General features: G+C 39.8%; 1 protein-coding gene across 1 annotated transcript in view; it reads right to left on the bottom strand.

Moving 5' to 3' along the window:
• Nucleotides 1–14,437: 14,437 nt before the first annotated feature.
• The window catches only part of LOC115011054 (transcription initiation factor TFIID subunit 4-like), a 12,244-nt gene continuing 7,689 nt past the window's right edge, over nucleotides 14,438–18,992 (bottom strand). The window contains exons 10-16 of the mRNA XM_029435987.1: nucleotides 18,756–18,867; nucleotides 17,566–17,735; nucleotides 17,322–17,452; nucleotides 17,109–17,234; nucleotides 16,818–16,874; nucleotides 16,607–16,726; nucleotides 14,438–16,490 (exon numbers count right to left, since the gene is read on the bottom strand). Coding sequence (XP_029291847.1) covers nucleotides 16,323–16,490; nucleotides 16,607–16,726; nucleotides 16,818–16,874; nucleotides 17,109–17,234; nucleotides 17,322–17,452; nucleotides 17,566–17,735; nucleotides 18,756–18,867 — 884 coding nt within the window. The 3' untranslated portion in view covers nucleotides 14,438–16,322. The remainder of the gene's footprint in view (nucleotides 16,491–16,606; nucleotides 16,727–16,817; nucleotides 16,875–17,108; nucleotides 17,235–17,321; nucleotides 17,453–17,565; nucleotides 17,736–18,755; nucleotides 18,868–18,992) is intronic.

The following is an 18,992-nucleotide window of genomic DNA, read 5'->3' on the forward strand; positions in this document are numbered from 1 at the left end:
AAGGAGATTTGAATGTAAGACATTTCACACCCAGCAAAACAATAAGAACATTTTTTTTTTGTCTGGGGTTTTCTCAGCCTGCCTATTGTACTTTTCCAATTCCCAGTACTGTATCTTCAGATTAATATTTTAGATTTTAGTCATGAAAGCAAAGCGTTTACAGTCTCGCTAAGATCTCATAAATCAAGCATGTCAGTGCACTTTTTTTGGCGAGCATTTATTTGGGAAATAAATCATGTGGATGAGGATTGCTTATTTCTGATGAAAAATTTCAATTGGAAACTGCTGCTGTTCCTGCTTATTAATATAGTAGAATATGTTAAGGCAACAATTTAGAGTTCTGTAACTGTTTTCTACACCAAATCCCGCACACAGCAGAGAGGATGTTAAAGCAACAGCCAATGCAGCAGCTCCATCGGGGCTGTGACTTGAAGCTCTGTGTAGGTAAGTACTGACAGATGGTCGGATCATGTTGACAGTGTGTGTGTGTGTGTGTGTGTGTGTGTGTGTGTGTGTGTGTGTGTGTGTGTGTGTGTGTGTGTGTGTGTGTGTGTGTGTGTGTGTGAGAGAGAGAATAGCTGTGGAGCATAATATGATTTGGATGTAAGAATGGAATCTAAATCTGATTTCAGGCAGTACTATGGGCCCAGAGCTTCACTCCTTTATCTCTGTCCCTCACCAGCCATAATGTGGTCAGCTGCATCTGTTCTCTCCGGGGTGTGGTCTCACTGACCCGGGGGGAAACATTAGCGCTTCCAATCTCAGCTTTTAGATGCCTCTGTGCCTCTTTGATATGACTCTCATCATATCATGACACTCATGCTACCTTCCGCTGCCATCCAAACTGTAGTTCCTTAGAAAGCTCTGTATGAATTGAATATCTTTTGTTGATGTGACCGGTGGAAAGGCCAGTGTTAACTTTCAGGATTGTTTCCCTGCGTAGTCTTGTGGTTCTCTTGACTGTTTGAACCCTCCTCTCATTTCTCTTGAGAACCCACTCCCCCCCTGCAGTGCAGTTACTCTCTGAGAGGATTAGATGAGGAGTTCACTGTGGGGGCATCAGGCAATCTGCATACAATAGCCCACTACGGCTGTGAATAAATCAACATTGATGTAAGACAATAAACCCAATGCGGTACGGCTGTTTGTTTATTCTTATTACACAGAGCGGGACACTTTGGATCATTTGGAGTATAAATGCATTACTTGAAGAGGACTCAGAACACAGACCGCCCCTGCCATCTCCATTTCACTCTATGTGTGCTATGTCTGGGTCCAGAGGCGGTCCGGTAGTCCACTAAAGCAGCCATTAGATAGATATCTAATCAGACTTGGGCCATTCCCTCCGGCCATCATAGTGGAAATGAAAGTCACTGATGAAGAATATGAGGAAATGGTATAGTTGGATGGATGACTGGTCTGACTGTGTCTACAGAGCTCCCTCAGGGAAATATATATATATATATATATATATATATATATATATAAACCTGGCAAAAACGTTGTTTCACAAATATAAGAAAAAGTACTCACTAAGTACACTCCCCGATGCTCTTGATAGCATATTCACATACAGTACAGTTTCTAATCTAATCTTCTAATCTTGAGTATTTCAGATTTATGTGACAGCATATTCTCACATGGGCTGAGTACTCTTTAATTACTTTTATTACTATTACTATTACTATTACTTGAACTTAAGTAACATTTGAATTTCACTTGTAATTGAGTATTTGTACATTGTGGTATTACAACGTTTCACTCAAATAAAGGATCTATCATTAAAACACAGTTTCTCCCTATAAAAAGGTTTTTCAGAGCATCTCATTGTATAAATATATGTCTAGTAATACAATTATTTTTCTTGGAATTTGTTCATTTTGAGGGGGTAGCAAGCTGTTTTTTTGGATCGTAAAATATATATTTCTGCAAAACACATTTATAATTAGACTGTGGCTTGTTTTTCTTTTGAAGAATTCATAACTTTTTGCTCTGTTTTCTTCAAACATAGCCTGACATCATTATTTAATTCACCACATAGCTGTGACAAAGTTCACACTCATGTGTTTGTATGTTGACAGAGCAATTAAAGCTTTAATAAGCTTATTTAATAAGCTCGTTACTTTAATTTGTTGTGTTTAATATATTAGCGTGACTATGGTGGGACATTTCTTTCTTTCACATTTCTGTTTGGATTTCTGAAGTTCTTAATTTGAAGCATTAATGGTTTCAGACATATCACTTAAGAATTATTTCAAATGAAAGGCTCATCCACAGGGACAAAAGCACATGTTAGATAGAGAAGAGAGAAACGGTAAAGTCAGTGTAGATAAAATGGATGCGTCAGAGCTCTTTTAGATTCATCATAAAATGTTCCAGGGCAGATTGGATTTCTTTCCATGTAGTCTTTGTTGCATTTGTCAAATCAAAAACATTTCAAAGAATACAAAGTAAAACACATTCACTTCTCAGGAGTGAATTCGTTTTTTCCAATATTTTCCGTGCCTATTTGCTAAACAAGAACACATGAATGAACTCAGATTACTTTTGCCTACATGGTTTTTCAGAAATGCAGCCATTTTACTTAAAATTGAAAGATTAATTGGTGCTTTTATGGAGTCTAGAGTTTGGTTAATGTTGACCCGTTCATTCAGCAGACGTATAATAAGCTTTTACAGAATGCAGTTACTGGTGATGTCAGTGACATTGACGTCATGAGATGCTCTGGTCAAGTGCGCAAAAGGAGAAAATACAACACTTAATCTCCCCCACGAGCACATTGTATGACAATATTACCTCTCCTGGCAACAGTCACAGTGCCATTTGTGCGTGTTTATGTGTTAGTTTTGTCTGCGTCTGCCTCATCCGAGCTTGAGCACTGTAGCCAAAATAAAATCCAACCAGACGGAGATTTCATTTGCGACAATGCTTTGTGTGTTTAATGATAGAAATCCAGGCTTCTGTGTGGTGTTGAATCAAGTGCAAGAGAGAAGCTGTTCTTTGTCATTGCAGTTTTTGTAAGTTAAGTTAAAGGAATTGTTTGAATTTGGGGAATATCATTATTCACTTTTCTCATTGAGAGTTAGATGAGAAGATTGATACCACTGATATATCTCTCCGTTAAGAAAATGATATTGATCTTGTCATTTATATCTTGGCGAGAAGGCGTATGAGCGTAACCCAGATCTCAAACTTTTCCTTTAATATGAGAAAATATATCTTTGAGTCAAGTCTTACATTATTAACAGTTAGCCAATTTTCAGAAGGCCTGCAGGGAAAGTGGTGACCCCAAAATAAGAGTGGATCGATATCAGTTGTAAACCACCGAACATGTATAAATACACCAGGCCAAATATTCAGCATGGGGCAATTCTGATAATCATGTCACTGTTACCTGAATTAATCCATCTTGACTGCTCCAGTCAACCCTGGAGTCTGGCTGGTGGGTGGGCAGGAGAAGGTTTCACTCTACCCTCAGTGTTCTTGTAGTTTGAGGAGAGAGATTTGTGAGTTCATGTGTGAGCAGTGTGTAACAGCCAAGCTTATTCTGTCTGCGTGTGCATTGATGCTCTGACAGGTCAATCAATGAGGATGGGATGCTGTCCGCTGCTGGTTCATTGACCTGCTGTGCTAAAAGAGTACAAGCAAGGGTCATATAATCCTGCTCCTCGTGCTGCCTTGACTGCTTGCACTGATTGCTAACTGAGCTTCTTTCTACCTTTAGGTGTTTTATGTTTTTCTCGAGGTCTTTGCTAAATTAAGATTTTAAACAGAGCTGAAATGTCAAAAGAAAAAGGTTGTACTGTTGACCAGCAGCATGTGATGATTCACTTCAAGGTGATTCCAGCGTGAACTACAAATCATGTATCACATTGATTCAATTTGTTGCCTCATTTGTTTTATTTTATCTTGTTGCAAATGTTAAATTATCATCGACTATACGCACTGTTTTAAAAGGATATTCTGACATTTGAGAATTTTGAGCGTAAGGTACCTCTACAGCAGGGGTAGCCAACCTGTCGCCCGCAGAGACGACGTGAGTCGCCTGCAGGGCATGTTCTAAAAATAGCACTAGTCACCATGGAGCTCCGTCTAAAATGTGTATTTAATTGTTTTGCTGTTTTGTTTTTTTAAATTAATAATACCTGAATTATTCTTTATTTTAAAATGACAATATTGAAAATAGAATTAAAAAAACTAAAATGTTTTATGTATATATGAACTTTGACCCTGCGCAAGCTAAATCTCCATTTCCCTTTTCTCTGAGACCAGCTAGCGGAAGCAGCTACGGTGGGGCGCGAGGTGCGTTTTTAATGGCAGAAAAGCGAAAGAAAACTAACTATTTTCACAATGATTGGGAGGAAGAATTATTTTTTACAACAGTGAAAGAAAAGTGTGTATGTCTCATTTGTGGGGTGACGGCAAAGCGGCAAAATGTGGAGACACTTTGGTACGTGTCACAAAGCTACCATGCTAACTACTATGCTAACTACACACCTGCAGCACTGCGGGCAGAACAAGCTGAGAGTTAAAGCAGCTTTGAGCAGCAGCATCTCTTTTCACGAGGCCGGTGAACAAGTCACAGAAAGCATCGGAAGCTTCATTTAGAGCTGCACATTTTTAATAAACTATAAGAAAGCCTCTTCGGACGGAGAGGTCTTGAAAGGTGCAATGATGTTATTGAAAACACTATTCTAAGACGAGAAGAAAGGTTCCGATGTGATCTCCACTCTCTGATGTTACAAAGAGAATATGATCTGAAGATGTGACAGTTAATGATTTCCTTAATCTTTTTACAGAAGTGATATTTTGTACTAAAATATAACTGGTGTGATTTTGAACAAAATGCTACAAATGTGCTCATTCATACAAAACTGTCAATAAAGATATTTACAAACATATCAGAGATGTGATAACTCTGACTTTCAAATGTTGAAATAGATTGAGAACATACATTAATAATGTTGCATGATAAAATATATCTGTGTTTCCTACCATCAATCATTGTGAGGAATAATTAACATTAATATGTGATCAGTCTCTTCACATATATGAATATTTATTATGATTATTATTATTAATGATAATATTATCATTAAAGGTGAACCGTGCAACTATATTATTCAGGAAGTTTGTATCAAACAAGTAGCTCTTCGTATTATCAGTACCCTTGAAGTAGCTCTCAGTATCATAAAGGTTGATGACCCCTGCTCTACACCGATGAAATTAGACCTACCGTTTAAATAAATTGCAATAATTTAACCAAAGTGCATTGAAGAAAAAGCATGGATATTAAGCATTTATTAGATAAAATGACTCCATTATTTGACTCCTTATGTCTGCAGTGCTTATTTCAGTTTCAGCTTTCTAAATGTGCCCGGATTTAGGTATTGTTGCAGTGTTTGCAGTTTCTTAGCAACGCAAATCCAATAAAACCTATTAAAAACATTACATTTACTTGACCAAGTTCAAACAAGTTGTTTTTGCTGGTGCAACAAACCAGGTTCAGAGAAAGTTAACAAAATATTTGCAATGGGAACTTTTATAGTTGTGTGTGGTCTTATACATAGATAGTGTCTATAGTATAGCACATTATGTCATAAGACATGTGATAAAAAAGCCAGGGTATAGTATGTGATAAGAAAAATGTCATAAAAAATCATACTATGACATACAAATGTCTATACTTTAAGCTACAAACAAACTCACGTTTGTATCTCTTCACAATCTTAAAAGGACACCAGCAGATTCAGGTGTGAGTTTTGTCTAAGAATGATTTGTCTACATCTTCTTCAGGCAATTAGTAAACTACGATGGAAGTTGCAGCAATGAAACAGATTTAATGTAGAACAGATGGATAATGGACATTTACCTCACATTCTCCAGTATATACAATAAACATCACTCGCTTGTTAAAGCTTCACTGCGAGACTTTTCGATACAAACGATCCTCTGCTACATTCAAGCCGTTGCCAAACGAGTTCACAAAATGCAAATCAAGCGTATAGCCGCCAGAGAAAAAAAAGGTTGTGATGCCTGAAGTCTGTGGCGACTTTCCCGCGCTGACGCACTGGCAGTGATGCTGCATTATACGTCCATTAGCCGGAGCTAAAAGGGAGGAAGTGGGGGGATAGACCACAGCGACGGAGCAGCAGCTAGGAGTATGGCGTAAGCAATGGCGGAAAATCCTAAAAAGCGTCCAAGAAAAGTGTCCAGATAAAAAAGAATTTAAAATCAATGGTGGGGACAAATATGGATCCCCGTTGGTGTAGCTTTTCCTCGTTGGGAAGCGCTGAAAGAAGATAGGGGACTAAGGGCAGGCACAGATGTCACGTTACTTCTTTGACAGGTTGGTATTTTTAAAATACTAGTGCGGTGCCCGTTCAAAAATGTGTAGGTTCGGAATGGGTTCGCCCGAACAACTTCACACGGGGCGGGGAAGATGCGGCGAGCTCAACCGCAAGCATCGACAGTGAATTAGCGTCAGGCCTTCACTTACAGTAGCTTTAAAGACCTTCTTCCTCTTAAAAGGTGTTTGTGTTAAAGTGATTAAGTTCAAGCGGCCAAGTGTACCCGGCTACCAGCGTAGCGTGGCTGTAATTGATGGACACTTGGCATGCTCTGTGCGCCCGCCGATTTGTAGAATCCATAAAAAGAGATGTTGAGGTAATTATGTTTGTCATGATATATTGAAAGCAGGAATCGGCGAGCTAATCAGAATGGCTGACAGCTGTAGTATGCAGATGCTATCAGACCTCTTGTCCATGGCGTTAAAATGAAAGAGGGTCATTTTAACAGGTAACAGCTGTTCATAGCTATTTTGTTCAATTATGCGCAGAGGAGGCAGGCGGAGGTTGCTTTTCGGCCCTGAGGGACTCTCTCTCTCCTGTGCCTTCGCTTTTAGAACAAGCTGAGTAATGGAAATGTATCTCTAACATACAGTATAAAACATGGGGAAAATCAAGAACACTCCAGCAGAAACTCTTGGGCCTGTGATGATACAGGGTGTTTCTTGTGGCACATTTCACAGGAGGACAAAGTCAATGCTAATTACTGCCAACATGAGTATTCTGAGTGATAATCGGTCTTTCTTATTAATAATCAACTGTGACCAGACCTGTGAGAAAGCTGCATCATATGACATGTTCAAGAACACACTGGATAACCATGCCTGCCTCACTGAGCGGAGTCACGTCATGCAATACACAAGGAAACTGCATCCCGGATGATGGTGATCAATCGTAATGTTATTGTTAGCGATGAGAGGCTGTCTAGCACCAGATTGATTTAATGCCATGAAATTTCCTTTACAGCATGGTTTTATCCTGACCTTTTAGAGAAAAAAATGTTATTTGGGAACCTGCTTCCTGCTTAGCTGCCAAGTCACTGCGCAATTGTCAGTCCAGCAATTTCCAACCAGTCAATCATCTGTGGAAACAACCAGCTGTTCTCAACATAGCCACCAAAACCATTATTTTTGTCAAAAGAAAATCTTAACAAAAGGAATTTAATTCACATAGTACATGAGGATTTGTTGAAATGTGTAGCAAAAGTATTGTGTGCTTTTAAACGTTATTGTTCATTTCATCTGTCTCTGTTTCCTAAGATCCCTTTGAGAGAAAACTAAATAAATATACAAAATAAATGTGCTTCCATAGTAAACTATATACCTGCTTAACATCAGTGTGCTGTCACTGTCTGTCACTGTCTCTCTCTCTCTCTCTCTCTCTCTCTCTCTCTCTCTCGCACGCACACACACACACACACACACACATGGTGAAAAGTAGCAGACTGTGCAAGTATTTAAAAGCTTGAATGTTTCTCATTATAATCCCAAACCAAACCTTTCAGATCTGACAGCTACAGAATGTCAAGACATACTTTTTTCCCCTACTGATTTATTAACTTGGAAATCAAACTGCCATTTCTGATTCAGTGAGATAATATATAATCTTGACATCTATCTGTTCATTTTCAAAGCATCAACGTCCAAATTCAATTTGAGATCATTTCTAACTTTCTTCTTCTTGTCAGGCAGTTCTTATACGATGCATATGCAGTAACATTTTACTGTTGTACTAAGCCATTGCTGGTCTTCACTATGTAATCAGTCCAATGCAATATCATTTCAATGGATGTATAAATTAACTAGAATTTGTTCATTAGGATTACAATTTGAATTTTATGTTAAAATATCTTTTTAAGATGATTTGCAAGTTCAGTCCCATCGTGAGGATGGAAATAACATCCTATCTAGTCCATTTATTGATTTCTTATGTTGGCATTTACATTTGAGAGAAACATTGTTTTACAAGAAGAAGAAAATCACTGCATTTTATGTAAAATACATACAATGTATTACTTATTATTACATTGTATGCATCTGCCTTCAGCCCTGATGAGCTGAGTTCAATCACTTCATTTCTATGATGGATTATTGTTCGTGTTGGCTTTTGTTTTAAACTTATATTTTATTTACTGGCCATAAAAACAATCCTCTCCTGCAGCTGGAGCTCCATCCACACCTTCTTACTGTCAAGGCTCAAACAGCAACATCTCCCCAAGTGATGGGAGCAGAGTTCAAGATACAGAGCGGCTAACAGAACCCAAACCTCCAGTACGCCTCCTGAAATCCTCTGACAGAGAAATAGAAGAATGAAAAAAACAAACACTGGAACTGAAATCATTGCTTTTTATCTGGACTGCTGTTGTTGGGGACATTAATCCCCATGGTAAAGTTAACAACCAACAGTTTAATGCTGGCAAAGCACATTTAATAGAGGACTTGGGTTTGGTGTAATATTCTAGAATATGTTCTGTAAAAACACTGCTGAGCACAGCACAGCGAGGGAAGTGAGGAAAACATAATCGCCTATAAACTCTTTTAATGATGATGATGCGGTCTGATAGCCAAAGCTTTGCTAATACACACCAATAAGTGGTCAGTGCGGTTTGTATTTATATTCCAGAATTGTTCAATAATCACTGTTGCCGCATGAACAACGCTGATTATTTCACATGAGAAATGTTTAGGCGTGGTAGCGAGGTTTGCTTTAACGATGGTACACGTTGGTCTGATATTCGGTTTATCTGTCTGCTAATCACTTTGGTCCAGACTGAAACATCTGGATTGCCATGACATATTGTATCGTCATTCATGATCCCCAGAGGATGTTTCCTACTGGATTTAGTGACTTCTGCTCAAGCACCACCTGCAGGTTCACATGAGTTGTTTTAAGTTAAATGTTTCAACAATTGAATAGATTGCCATGAAACTTGATACATACAGTTATGTCGTGTCCCCCCCCCCCCGTCCCCCCCAGGATGAATTGTTATCACTTAGGTGATCGTGTGACTTCTCATGTAGCGCCAATGTCAGGTCAATAACTTGGTTTATGACCAAATACCTGCTAAATGAATGACATTTCCATGTGCCGTAGCTTTAATTTGTGTGCTAACTTAGTGAACATGGTAAACTATATAACTGCTTAATATCAGCATGTTAGCATTGTCACTGTGAACATGTTAGCATGCTGATGCTAGCCTCACTGTAGACTCGTTTTGTGTTTTGTCTGTTCTTCTGGTTTGAAGTGATGGGGAGGTAAAATGTTGGGTCCTGTATTTCTATACACACATTTAAATTATTTAACTCATTGCTTCTTATTTAATTACAAATATTTAATTGCTTTTGAAGAAAAGTTTAATTTCCATTTCAACTATTAGCAAGCATTTTCACATGATAAACAGGTCCTTTTGCCTTATTGTTGGCTCAATATCTGTTCATAGCAGGAGAATAAAGTTCCCTTTATTCCTGGTCAAAAACAATAATATAAGTTTCAAAGCACATATTTCCCAAACATGTATGAAACTCATCTATAACCACCAGAGTGCTATATTTAAACCACATGCAAGTGGTATCTGGCCTCAATGAAATCCCGTTTGTCAAGTTTTTGCAGGCGTATACTGCACTTCTAGAACTTCAAAATGTGTGAATATATTCACTCATCTTCATAGCTGTCACTCAAAGACATTATCCTGTGAGCAGCTAGCAGCCTCTCATTATGCAAAATCAAACAAGACAGTGGAATTGAGTTTGGTGTCCCAGAGTAACATAAGCAAATATAGCCTGACAACTCATGTTGGCGAAGACTTAGAAGTCTGCCTTCGCCCGGATATCATGACAACGAAGACAACGGTTTGGGCAACTCCAGGCATGAGATACCTTGTCTGCAGAGGGAGCAGAACAAACAACTTTCTAAGCTTCAAATCCACCAAATCTGGAGGAATACGAGAAAGTGCTTTGATGTGATCCTGAACGGAGATGTCCATCTGTGTTGATGTGTTTTATGTATGAGATCCTTCGAAAAAGTATCATATAGCAAATGCAAATCATAAAATCATATGGCAGCTGTTCTCCTTAGAACATTTAAAAACACAATAAGTTGCATTTCAAGAGGGATAATAATGAATAAGATTCCGTTATTTTCCAAATTCTAGCATATGGTGATATAATATATACAAAGTATACACCCAGGTCACACAAGCTATGATGACAGGTGACACATGTTCGGTCAGAGACGACTATGTTGGGTTCCAAGGTGGGGTGACAGTGCCCTCCTGTGGAGCCGCTCTGCTCTGCTCCTCTGGTAAATACACACTAGATCTGCTTTCTCCACTGACCAGAGACCTGCCAAGTGTAATGATGAATCACACACAATTATTTTCAACTGAACAGTCCCAGCACAATGAGATGACTCAAATGTACTTAGTTAAACGTAATATAATTAATTAGTTCAAATGTTACTACGTTAACTTTATGAAAGCGAAGGGGGGTGGTAAAGAACAAATTTGAACGATTACAATGTTATTTGGTTGACCTATTAAATTAAAAAACACATTTACGCTACACTATAAAGTGCATTAACATGTCAACGTTTACACGTCACACTACAGAGCCCCAATATCCAAACCAACCAAATATTATTTAATTATAGGCAGCACACTGTGCACACAACTGATTATAAATTATAAATATATTACAGCCTTCACTGTATTATTAACCAGAAAACAGACCCAGAAAATTAATCAAAAATGTCTGACAATAAATTTAAAAAGCTACGGACACCACGGCGGGTGCATCAACTTATACGAGGCCCATAAGTATAATATATAATCATAATAATAATATTAAAAAGAATAATAATCTGGCACTTCTAATTGAATCAACAGCAGAATAAAACATCACCTAAGCACCTACAGCAACAAAAACAAGCTGCATAGTGTTTACACAACGTGTTGCGCTCGCCGGTTTGAAGGGCTTGTGGGGCGTCGTGCATCGGGAATTCCTTCTCAATCAGCTCCAGGTTAAACTTCTCTGCTCGTTCATCCTCAAAGCATAATATCACCGGTCCACTCGGCCTCTGTGGTCCCACTGAGATCCTCAAAGCTTTCAAACATGTTGAGCTGAACGAGGCTCTGCAGTCACATCAGGAATATTGCCAAAAAACTGCAGAAAGGCCTCACAAACCTCACTGAAGGTAAAATCCCCTCTGGAGGAGGATCCACTGTGAGAATTTTAGTGCTTAACATGTTAGCCAGCCTGCACCTCTTGGCCGTGAAACATCTCGGGTGTGTTTGATTTGGGTCACTTATAGCGTTCTGGCAGGGTGGAGCGTTAAACCGGTGATTAATTAAGGTAGAAGACTTTTTCATGTGACTTGAAATGTAGTCACATACAATATTTGAGATAAAAACTACAAGTAGTCTAAACACACACACAAAAGACTTTGTTACAGTAACGAGAGCAAATGTATTTCGTTACTTTCACCCCTGGAAAAGCTCGTCCACATGGTTTCATAGGGAAGTATATTCTGCACTGTATCTTCGCTTCAATGTAACACTATTGCCAAGGAGCTCAAAAGGCCTTCATGCTTTGCAGTAGATCACTTTAAAATATCCCATATCCATAAAATGTCACACCAGCGAGTGAATAATGACAATGGAATTCTGTAACTATTGTACCATGAACAGCTTCATCCACTCAATCCCAGAACCCATAAATATTATCTTTATTGCCTGGAATAGGCCAAGCCATTTTTGTGAACATAATAAGACAAAGGACCCAATGATTTAGGCCCATTTTGTCATCTAGGTATAAAGCCAAGAGGCACTGCATGAATTTATAGTGATGAAAGAGCACTTACTGTATAAGGGATGATGACACATCTTTTGCCTCATACTATGAAGTATAATTGTAATGAAGAACAACTGTCACTGTAAGTCCAAAACACATTGCTCTTATTCACTGCTAGTGAAGCAGTTTGAGATGTTACACCTCGATCACATGACAGGTTTGCATATTTGTTTTGGGGTTTTTTTATTATGAGTTTTGCCTTTAAACATGAGAAATAGTCAAAACATAGTGGAATAAACTTGGTACACTTCCTGTAAAATCAGTTACTTTCAGACTTGCGTTTTTAGCTTTAAAGCAGGGGAGTCGAACATGCGGCCCGCGGGCCAAAACCGGCCCGCCAGAGGGTCCAATCTGGCCCGGATGACTTTGCAAAGTGTAAAGATGAGTTGTTTTGATAACCGTTCCAGATACCCGTGACTAAATGTGTTGTGCCTTTGTAGATGCACTGTGATCTGTAAATTGTGACACACATGTGTAAATGATAAACTCATTTGGAGTTGTGGTTATTTACAGGTTATTATGCTGTGATGTTACTGGTCCGGCCCACTTGAGATCAAATTGTGCTGCATGTGGCCCCTGAACTAAAATGAGTTTGACACCCCTGCTCTAAAAGGTTACATCATCACAATGATGAGACAACAAGTGCAATACATACATCTACAAATGTGCAGTTTCTGTATTACCTGCATCACTTTCCTGTTCTGTATCCTGTTGCGGTGACAGAATCGAGTTGAATAATGTTCGACTGCACACAAACATGACAGAATCAAGGTTACACTTGACAATTTGTACAACACTCGCCTCTTTAATTCTCCATCCTTCAATCAATCTCCTGTAACTCTCACTAGTTACTGGGACACCAGTTAAATCACATTGATCTGTCAAACGTGTTCTCTAATGAGACAAGGATTGCCATTACCATCCTGCTACTACTTGTTATATAAAAGGTGGTGGTAGGGAGATGATAGTCGCAGCCAGTGATTAGAATCGTATCTATTATGGACAAAACATCCTTTGATCATGTTTCTGGGTTAGAAGGATCATTTTTGGTGTACTGTCTTATCCAGCAGTAATGGGCTGCTAAGTATTAGATTTTGAGGACTTGCCCTCATTATTCTGCCTCTGCAGTGCTGCTGAATAAGCTTCAAGTACAGAATATTAAAAATGATGTTTTGTAGAGGAATACGTGTGCATGAAGGAATGCATTTTGGCAATTTATACAGCCACTAAAAACCTGAAAGCCTTTTAGAACACAACATTTCTCTTTTAATGGAAGGACGTTTTGTTCTGTGATACAATTCTCATGGGTTTGTTTTGCGAAGGACTCGAGAAACATGGAACACTTGGAATGATAAAGTTTCATGTTCTTGGAAATGTAATTTAATCCATGCACACGTTGGTAATATTTCAGTGTACGAAAGTGCTTTCTAATTCCTCTAAACAAAACAATTCAGCTGGAAGTATTTGAAAAAGATGCTAAGAATTTCAATTGCTTGAAAAAGTAATAAATATAAAAAAGGTACTTACTAAATATTTATATAAATATTTTCAAATCTGGAAAATGTGTAAAAGCAGGAGTGTTCAAACTGATGGAGAGATGGGGCAGGGACCTCCTACTATATATATTGTATACAATTGTGTTTCATATTAAACTGGGCCTAGTGCCATGTATAAACATAGCTACCCTGTTATTGTGCATTCAATACTAAGCTATTCAATTAACACTGAACGTGTGCATCGCTGACTGAAAGATAACGTCTTCTGCCTCCATTTATCCGTTCGCTACAATATGTTGGATTCATGTTAATGTGTATTTAAAGACATTTCAAATTGGTTGGGAAAAAATTGTCTACCCCCTGCAGTACCTCCACGGACCCCCTAGGGGTTGCAGACCCCCTGTTGAAGACCTCTGGTCTAAAGGGATAAGTCATACATAATGTGAAGAGATACTGACTCATGAGATTGATTCATGGACAGATCAGTGAACACATCCTGTGGATAAAAAGATTTCCAGAATAGAAAAGCAGCAGATTAAACAAAAGCATTTTGAATTCAAAGCACAGCACTTAAAGAGGTGTTCACTGTTCATTCCTTTGCAACGAGCTACGAGCTCACTGTAGTGTCTTTGACGTGGACAGTTTGTGTTCACAAACACTGCTAACAGGTGGCACCACAATGTGAACTACTGTATGAAGACCTGAAAGAGCGGACCTGCCACAACAACATAGACAATCAAGAAGTGTGTTGTTTTTTTCTTTTAATAGAGATCATCCTCTTTCAATCCATTATAAAATAGCAATTAAAAAAACTTTTTTTAAATTCAGATATTTACATATAAACAAAGAGCTGTGCAAAATGTACAAGACATTGGCAGGAAAGTATCATGTGTTTGTCATATCTACGGTCGTCTATATGAACACATTTGCCCAATTTTAAGTCGTCAACTGATAAACCTACAAAAAAGCAAACTTAAATATATACAGTAATAAAATGTGCTAATAAACATTCTTTCAGAAAATGACAAAAAAGGTATAAAGACCAAAATGAGTATGTGCACTAAAAATATAAAAAGTTAGAAAGTGGGTATGTGTATCTGATCGACCAGTTTTTAAAAAAGTGATCTGTGCAGTCGTCCTTCTGCATTTCATGCCCGTGTTTACCCAACATGATCATCCTCCGTCGTTCATAAACATAAACATGTGGACATGCAACTTATTGGAAAATGTCAGATTCACTTATGACTATTTAAAATTCACATTATAACCTATGAGCTACACAGCCTGGATACTTTACATTACTAACAACCACTTCGTTTCCCCATTCATACCAGAGCACGCTCAAGGTTTTATTATCTTTGTTATGGAACTAAAGCAGAAACTAAAATGTGTTTGAGACGAGACAATCATTCACAGTGAACCTCCTCCACAAATGTGTTTGAGTCAAAGCTCACTTAAACATTACCCTTTTTTTAAAAGCCTGTCGCTCTTTGGACGACACTTGGAGCCAAATCCACTTTATCATTTTCATACGGTAAATCTTTCATTGTTCTTGGATCTTCTACATCAGCGCACAGCGACCCGTACGTTAACACACCAGAACATGTGTGCCATGATAAAGCGCTGACTAACAATTTAGATTGAGTTATTTTAGTTGAATTTTAACTACCGACTGCTTGCGAGGTTGGGAACACATCTCAACGAGTATGCTGTGCTTCAGAAAATGACGCGCAGAAATGTAAAGCATATGTAGTCTTTGTAGTAAAAGCGCTAGTGTCGGGAACTCTCACAGCAAAAAGCGATATAGTTACGAGAGTTCAAACGCCAACGCTTGATCCCATCATGCGCATGGACCAAAAAAACAAAACCCCCCACAATCGTTTCTGATTCCAACCGAGCGAAGACAAAGGACGCACACATTAAAGGACCCATCCGACACATCTGGAGAGAACTGTTGGATGGATGAAGTTACTGAAGCGGAGCAACACATTGTAATATGGCTTAATTTGTTAAGAAGGCAACTCAACAGATGACAAGGCTAGTCAAGGTTAGTCTCTGTAAAACAATCCGCAGGCCTTGAAACTGTGCCAAAACACAGTAGAAATGTGGGATGAATTCAAAACCCTGTTAAGAACTTAAACAGAGAGTTAGCAAAATGACTGCAGTTTTGTAAAAAAAAAAAGAAAAAAGAAAAATCAGGCTGTTGCACCTGAATGTTGAACATTAATCTAAAATAGAAGATCGCAGAGATCTTCTGCTACAACACGGATGTCAGTAGAAATGGCACCGACGGGGGCCTCCGGGTGTGAAGTGCTCAGTTCAGTCGAAGACATTTCTCTTGTGTGTAGCATGAGGCAGTGCATGACTGAAGTGTGGTTGGGTGCAACTGGTCTCTAGAAAGCCAACCTAGCTGAGAGGCACACTGAAATCAGGGCTGAGTTCAAATATTTGCTCCTCTGAAAATACAAAACAGCTGTGCTCGAAGAGACTCCTAGAAGAAGACGTCTCTTCGGGGGGGGGGGGGGGTTTCAGTTCATTCTCTCCCCACGGACAGACTTTCGTTCAGCCGTGTGTGATCAAAGGAAGTACCGGCAGAGAGGGTCTGAGCGAGACCAGTCATTGTCACGCGGGTGCTATTTGAGGAAGCCTTTGTAGAGCAGGTGTGAGTGACTGGTCCCTTTTTCATTCTCCAGGCAGAAGAGCAGGTCCCTGAGGTTGACTCTGGTGATGCGCTGACGCATAAACTGTCTGGAGCCTGATCCACTGGAGCCTCCGGGCTGAGAGGGGTCCGAGCCTGAGCACTTGGGGAGGAAGCGGAGCACACGTTCACTCTTTTATTGACCTTTTCCTTGTAGATTTAAAAGTAATTCAAAATGAGCACAACCAATCTATTTCCAAATGAGTCTATACTCCTCACCTCTGCACCGGCGGCCCGAACAGGAGAGTCCATTTTCCGTTTTTTCCTCGGGCCGATTGCTGCCAGCGCCGTTAGGTTGGCTTCTCTCTGTCTGATCTGAGCCAGCTCCTGTTGCTGCATCTGGAATACAATCAATAAAACACACAAACTCTTCACGATGCTTCCCAAACACAGCAAATCATCTAGTCACCTATCGGGAGCGTATACTTACCTCTTTGGCCTTCTGTTTGAGTCTGAGCTGCTCGGGGTCCTCTTGCCGTGACCGAGACTGCGGTAAGGTAGAGGACACTTTAATATTTCAACGTGGATATGTCCAATTCATTCAATCAATTGTTTTATTCATTCACTAGCTCATCGTTAAATAGGCTGCTCTCTAGTGACGGTTAGCAGCAGAGGAAACGTATATGAATGACACCGACGCCAAGACCTCTCGCTCTTCTTCTCTACGCATTTATGAGAGTGTGTAGGATTCTTCCTGCCGCAGTGACCTCGATGTTCTTACCTTGGCAGCCTTCAAGAGAATCTCTCTCTCCAGCTCTTCCTTCCTTTGCTTCTCCATCTGATCCAGCTGCTCGAAGAATCGAAGCTGGGTGCGCACATCGCTGACCTGCTGACACTGCGCGTCCTCCTGAAGGATGAGTAAAGGAAGGTACAGCAGGTGGAACAGAGGAAACGAGTCTCTCCGGCTCTCAAATGACCGTAATTAATACATCACCTTGAAGGCTGTGTTTCTTTGCTGTGCCACCTGTGACACCCTTTCCAGCAGGTTTTGTAGTCGCTGCTGTGCGGCGTGTGAAATGCAGTTGATCACATCTGCGCCCAAGTCGCCGACGCCAAACTTCTTACCTGTCACAAGACGAGCAGAGTGGATAAAGATTTAGACGGAGTGAGACCCGCGTCGACCTTTAGAAAGCGAGAGCGTGCGGTACATTTTCTCTTTCAGTTTATGCGCGTCTCACCGATCTCCAGAGCTCTCCGGGTGAGCAGAGACGTGGAGAGGAACGCCTCGTCCTTACAGGAGCGAGTCACCATGCCAACAAGCTCAGAGTTGGTTGCTAAGATACGGGCGCTCTCCTCCGACAAGTTGACTCCTGCCATGGAGGCCACATCATTGATATCATCGTCATCCCTGCATGAAGTAAAAAACAGTGTCATTTAGCTGCAGTCGTCTCTCTCAGCTAGGAAAAGGTCAATGCTAAAGATAATTCATCATGTGGCAGTCATAATAAGAGCTATTCTCAATGTTAAGGAAAGGTGCTTACACTGCATACTGTATGTATACATGTGTGTTTCCACGCTGGGGAAGTGATGTCGTGATAAACAATGCATGAGAACACATAAAGGCAGTGATCGCAGTCTTAACGTTGGGTTTCCTCTATTTAGTCTCCGATAATCTGTTGTGGCTGAATCCTTTCTCCTAGTTTCCAATTGTGTTGGCTCAACGTTACACGGTGCAGTCTCAATCAGTGCAGCTGCTTTTCTCCATTTCTGCAGTATTTTCTAAATCTGTTTCCCCCCCCCCCCCCCGTGTGAATGCACAATGACTATGAGGACTTTATCGTATTACTGCATACCCTGTATTATAAGGAAATTCTACCTCGTGAAACTTTAAGGAACAAGTTCCACAAAGACTTTTGAACGTTGTGTTCTTGTTAGGATAATGAAGCCACACACACAAACAGATGCGAGCATGATGCCCTGTATATAGTGTACCATGCTGGTAAGTGCAGTACATTTAAATAATAACTGAGCTGTAGGCTGCTGCAGCTGCCGTACAGTCTTGAATATTGCAAGTCAGTAACTCTGCACCTACTGATGTATATAGTGAAAATATCTAAAGGCTGCAAATAACAATTACTTTCATTATAGAATTAGATAAAGATGTGACTTAACATCTAATCCCTTATTTTGTCCAACCCGTGGTTCAAAAGCCAAGCTATTGAGTTTACCTTCGTATAAGATGAAGAAAGAAATGCAAAGAATTTGAGAATGCATGTTGTTAAATGTATAAAAAGTAAGCGAGCATGTCTTTCCTAACTGCTGACATAGTTCCAACATCAATGTGAAATATTGCAACTGGGGAGCTCTCAAACTCCTGAGACCAATCTTTAAGAGACACTGATGACTTTCATCTGAATGTGTCACAAACCTGAAGGCTCCCCCTCCTGTTTCCCTCAGTCTGTTCTTCTGAGCAGCAGTGAGAGGGGCCTGACTGACTACTTGCACTCCTTTGGCCCCTGGAGCGAACGTCTGCTTCACTGCTGGAATTCAAAAAGATACGCAGAAACAGAAGCAAATTCAGACGGTTATCGTTGCTCACTGAGAAGAAGAATCGAATTGTCTGTGAAAATTGTTAGTGTACCATTTAAAACATGCACTGTGATTT

Source organism: Cottoperca gobio, chromosome 7 (assembly GCF_900634415.1).
Source record: "Cottoperca gobio chromosome 7, fCotGob3.1, whole genome shotgun sequence".
Lineage (NCBI taxonomy): Eukaryota > Metazoa > Chordata > Actinopteri > Perciformes > Bovichtidae > Cottoperca > Cottoperca gobio.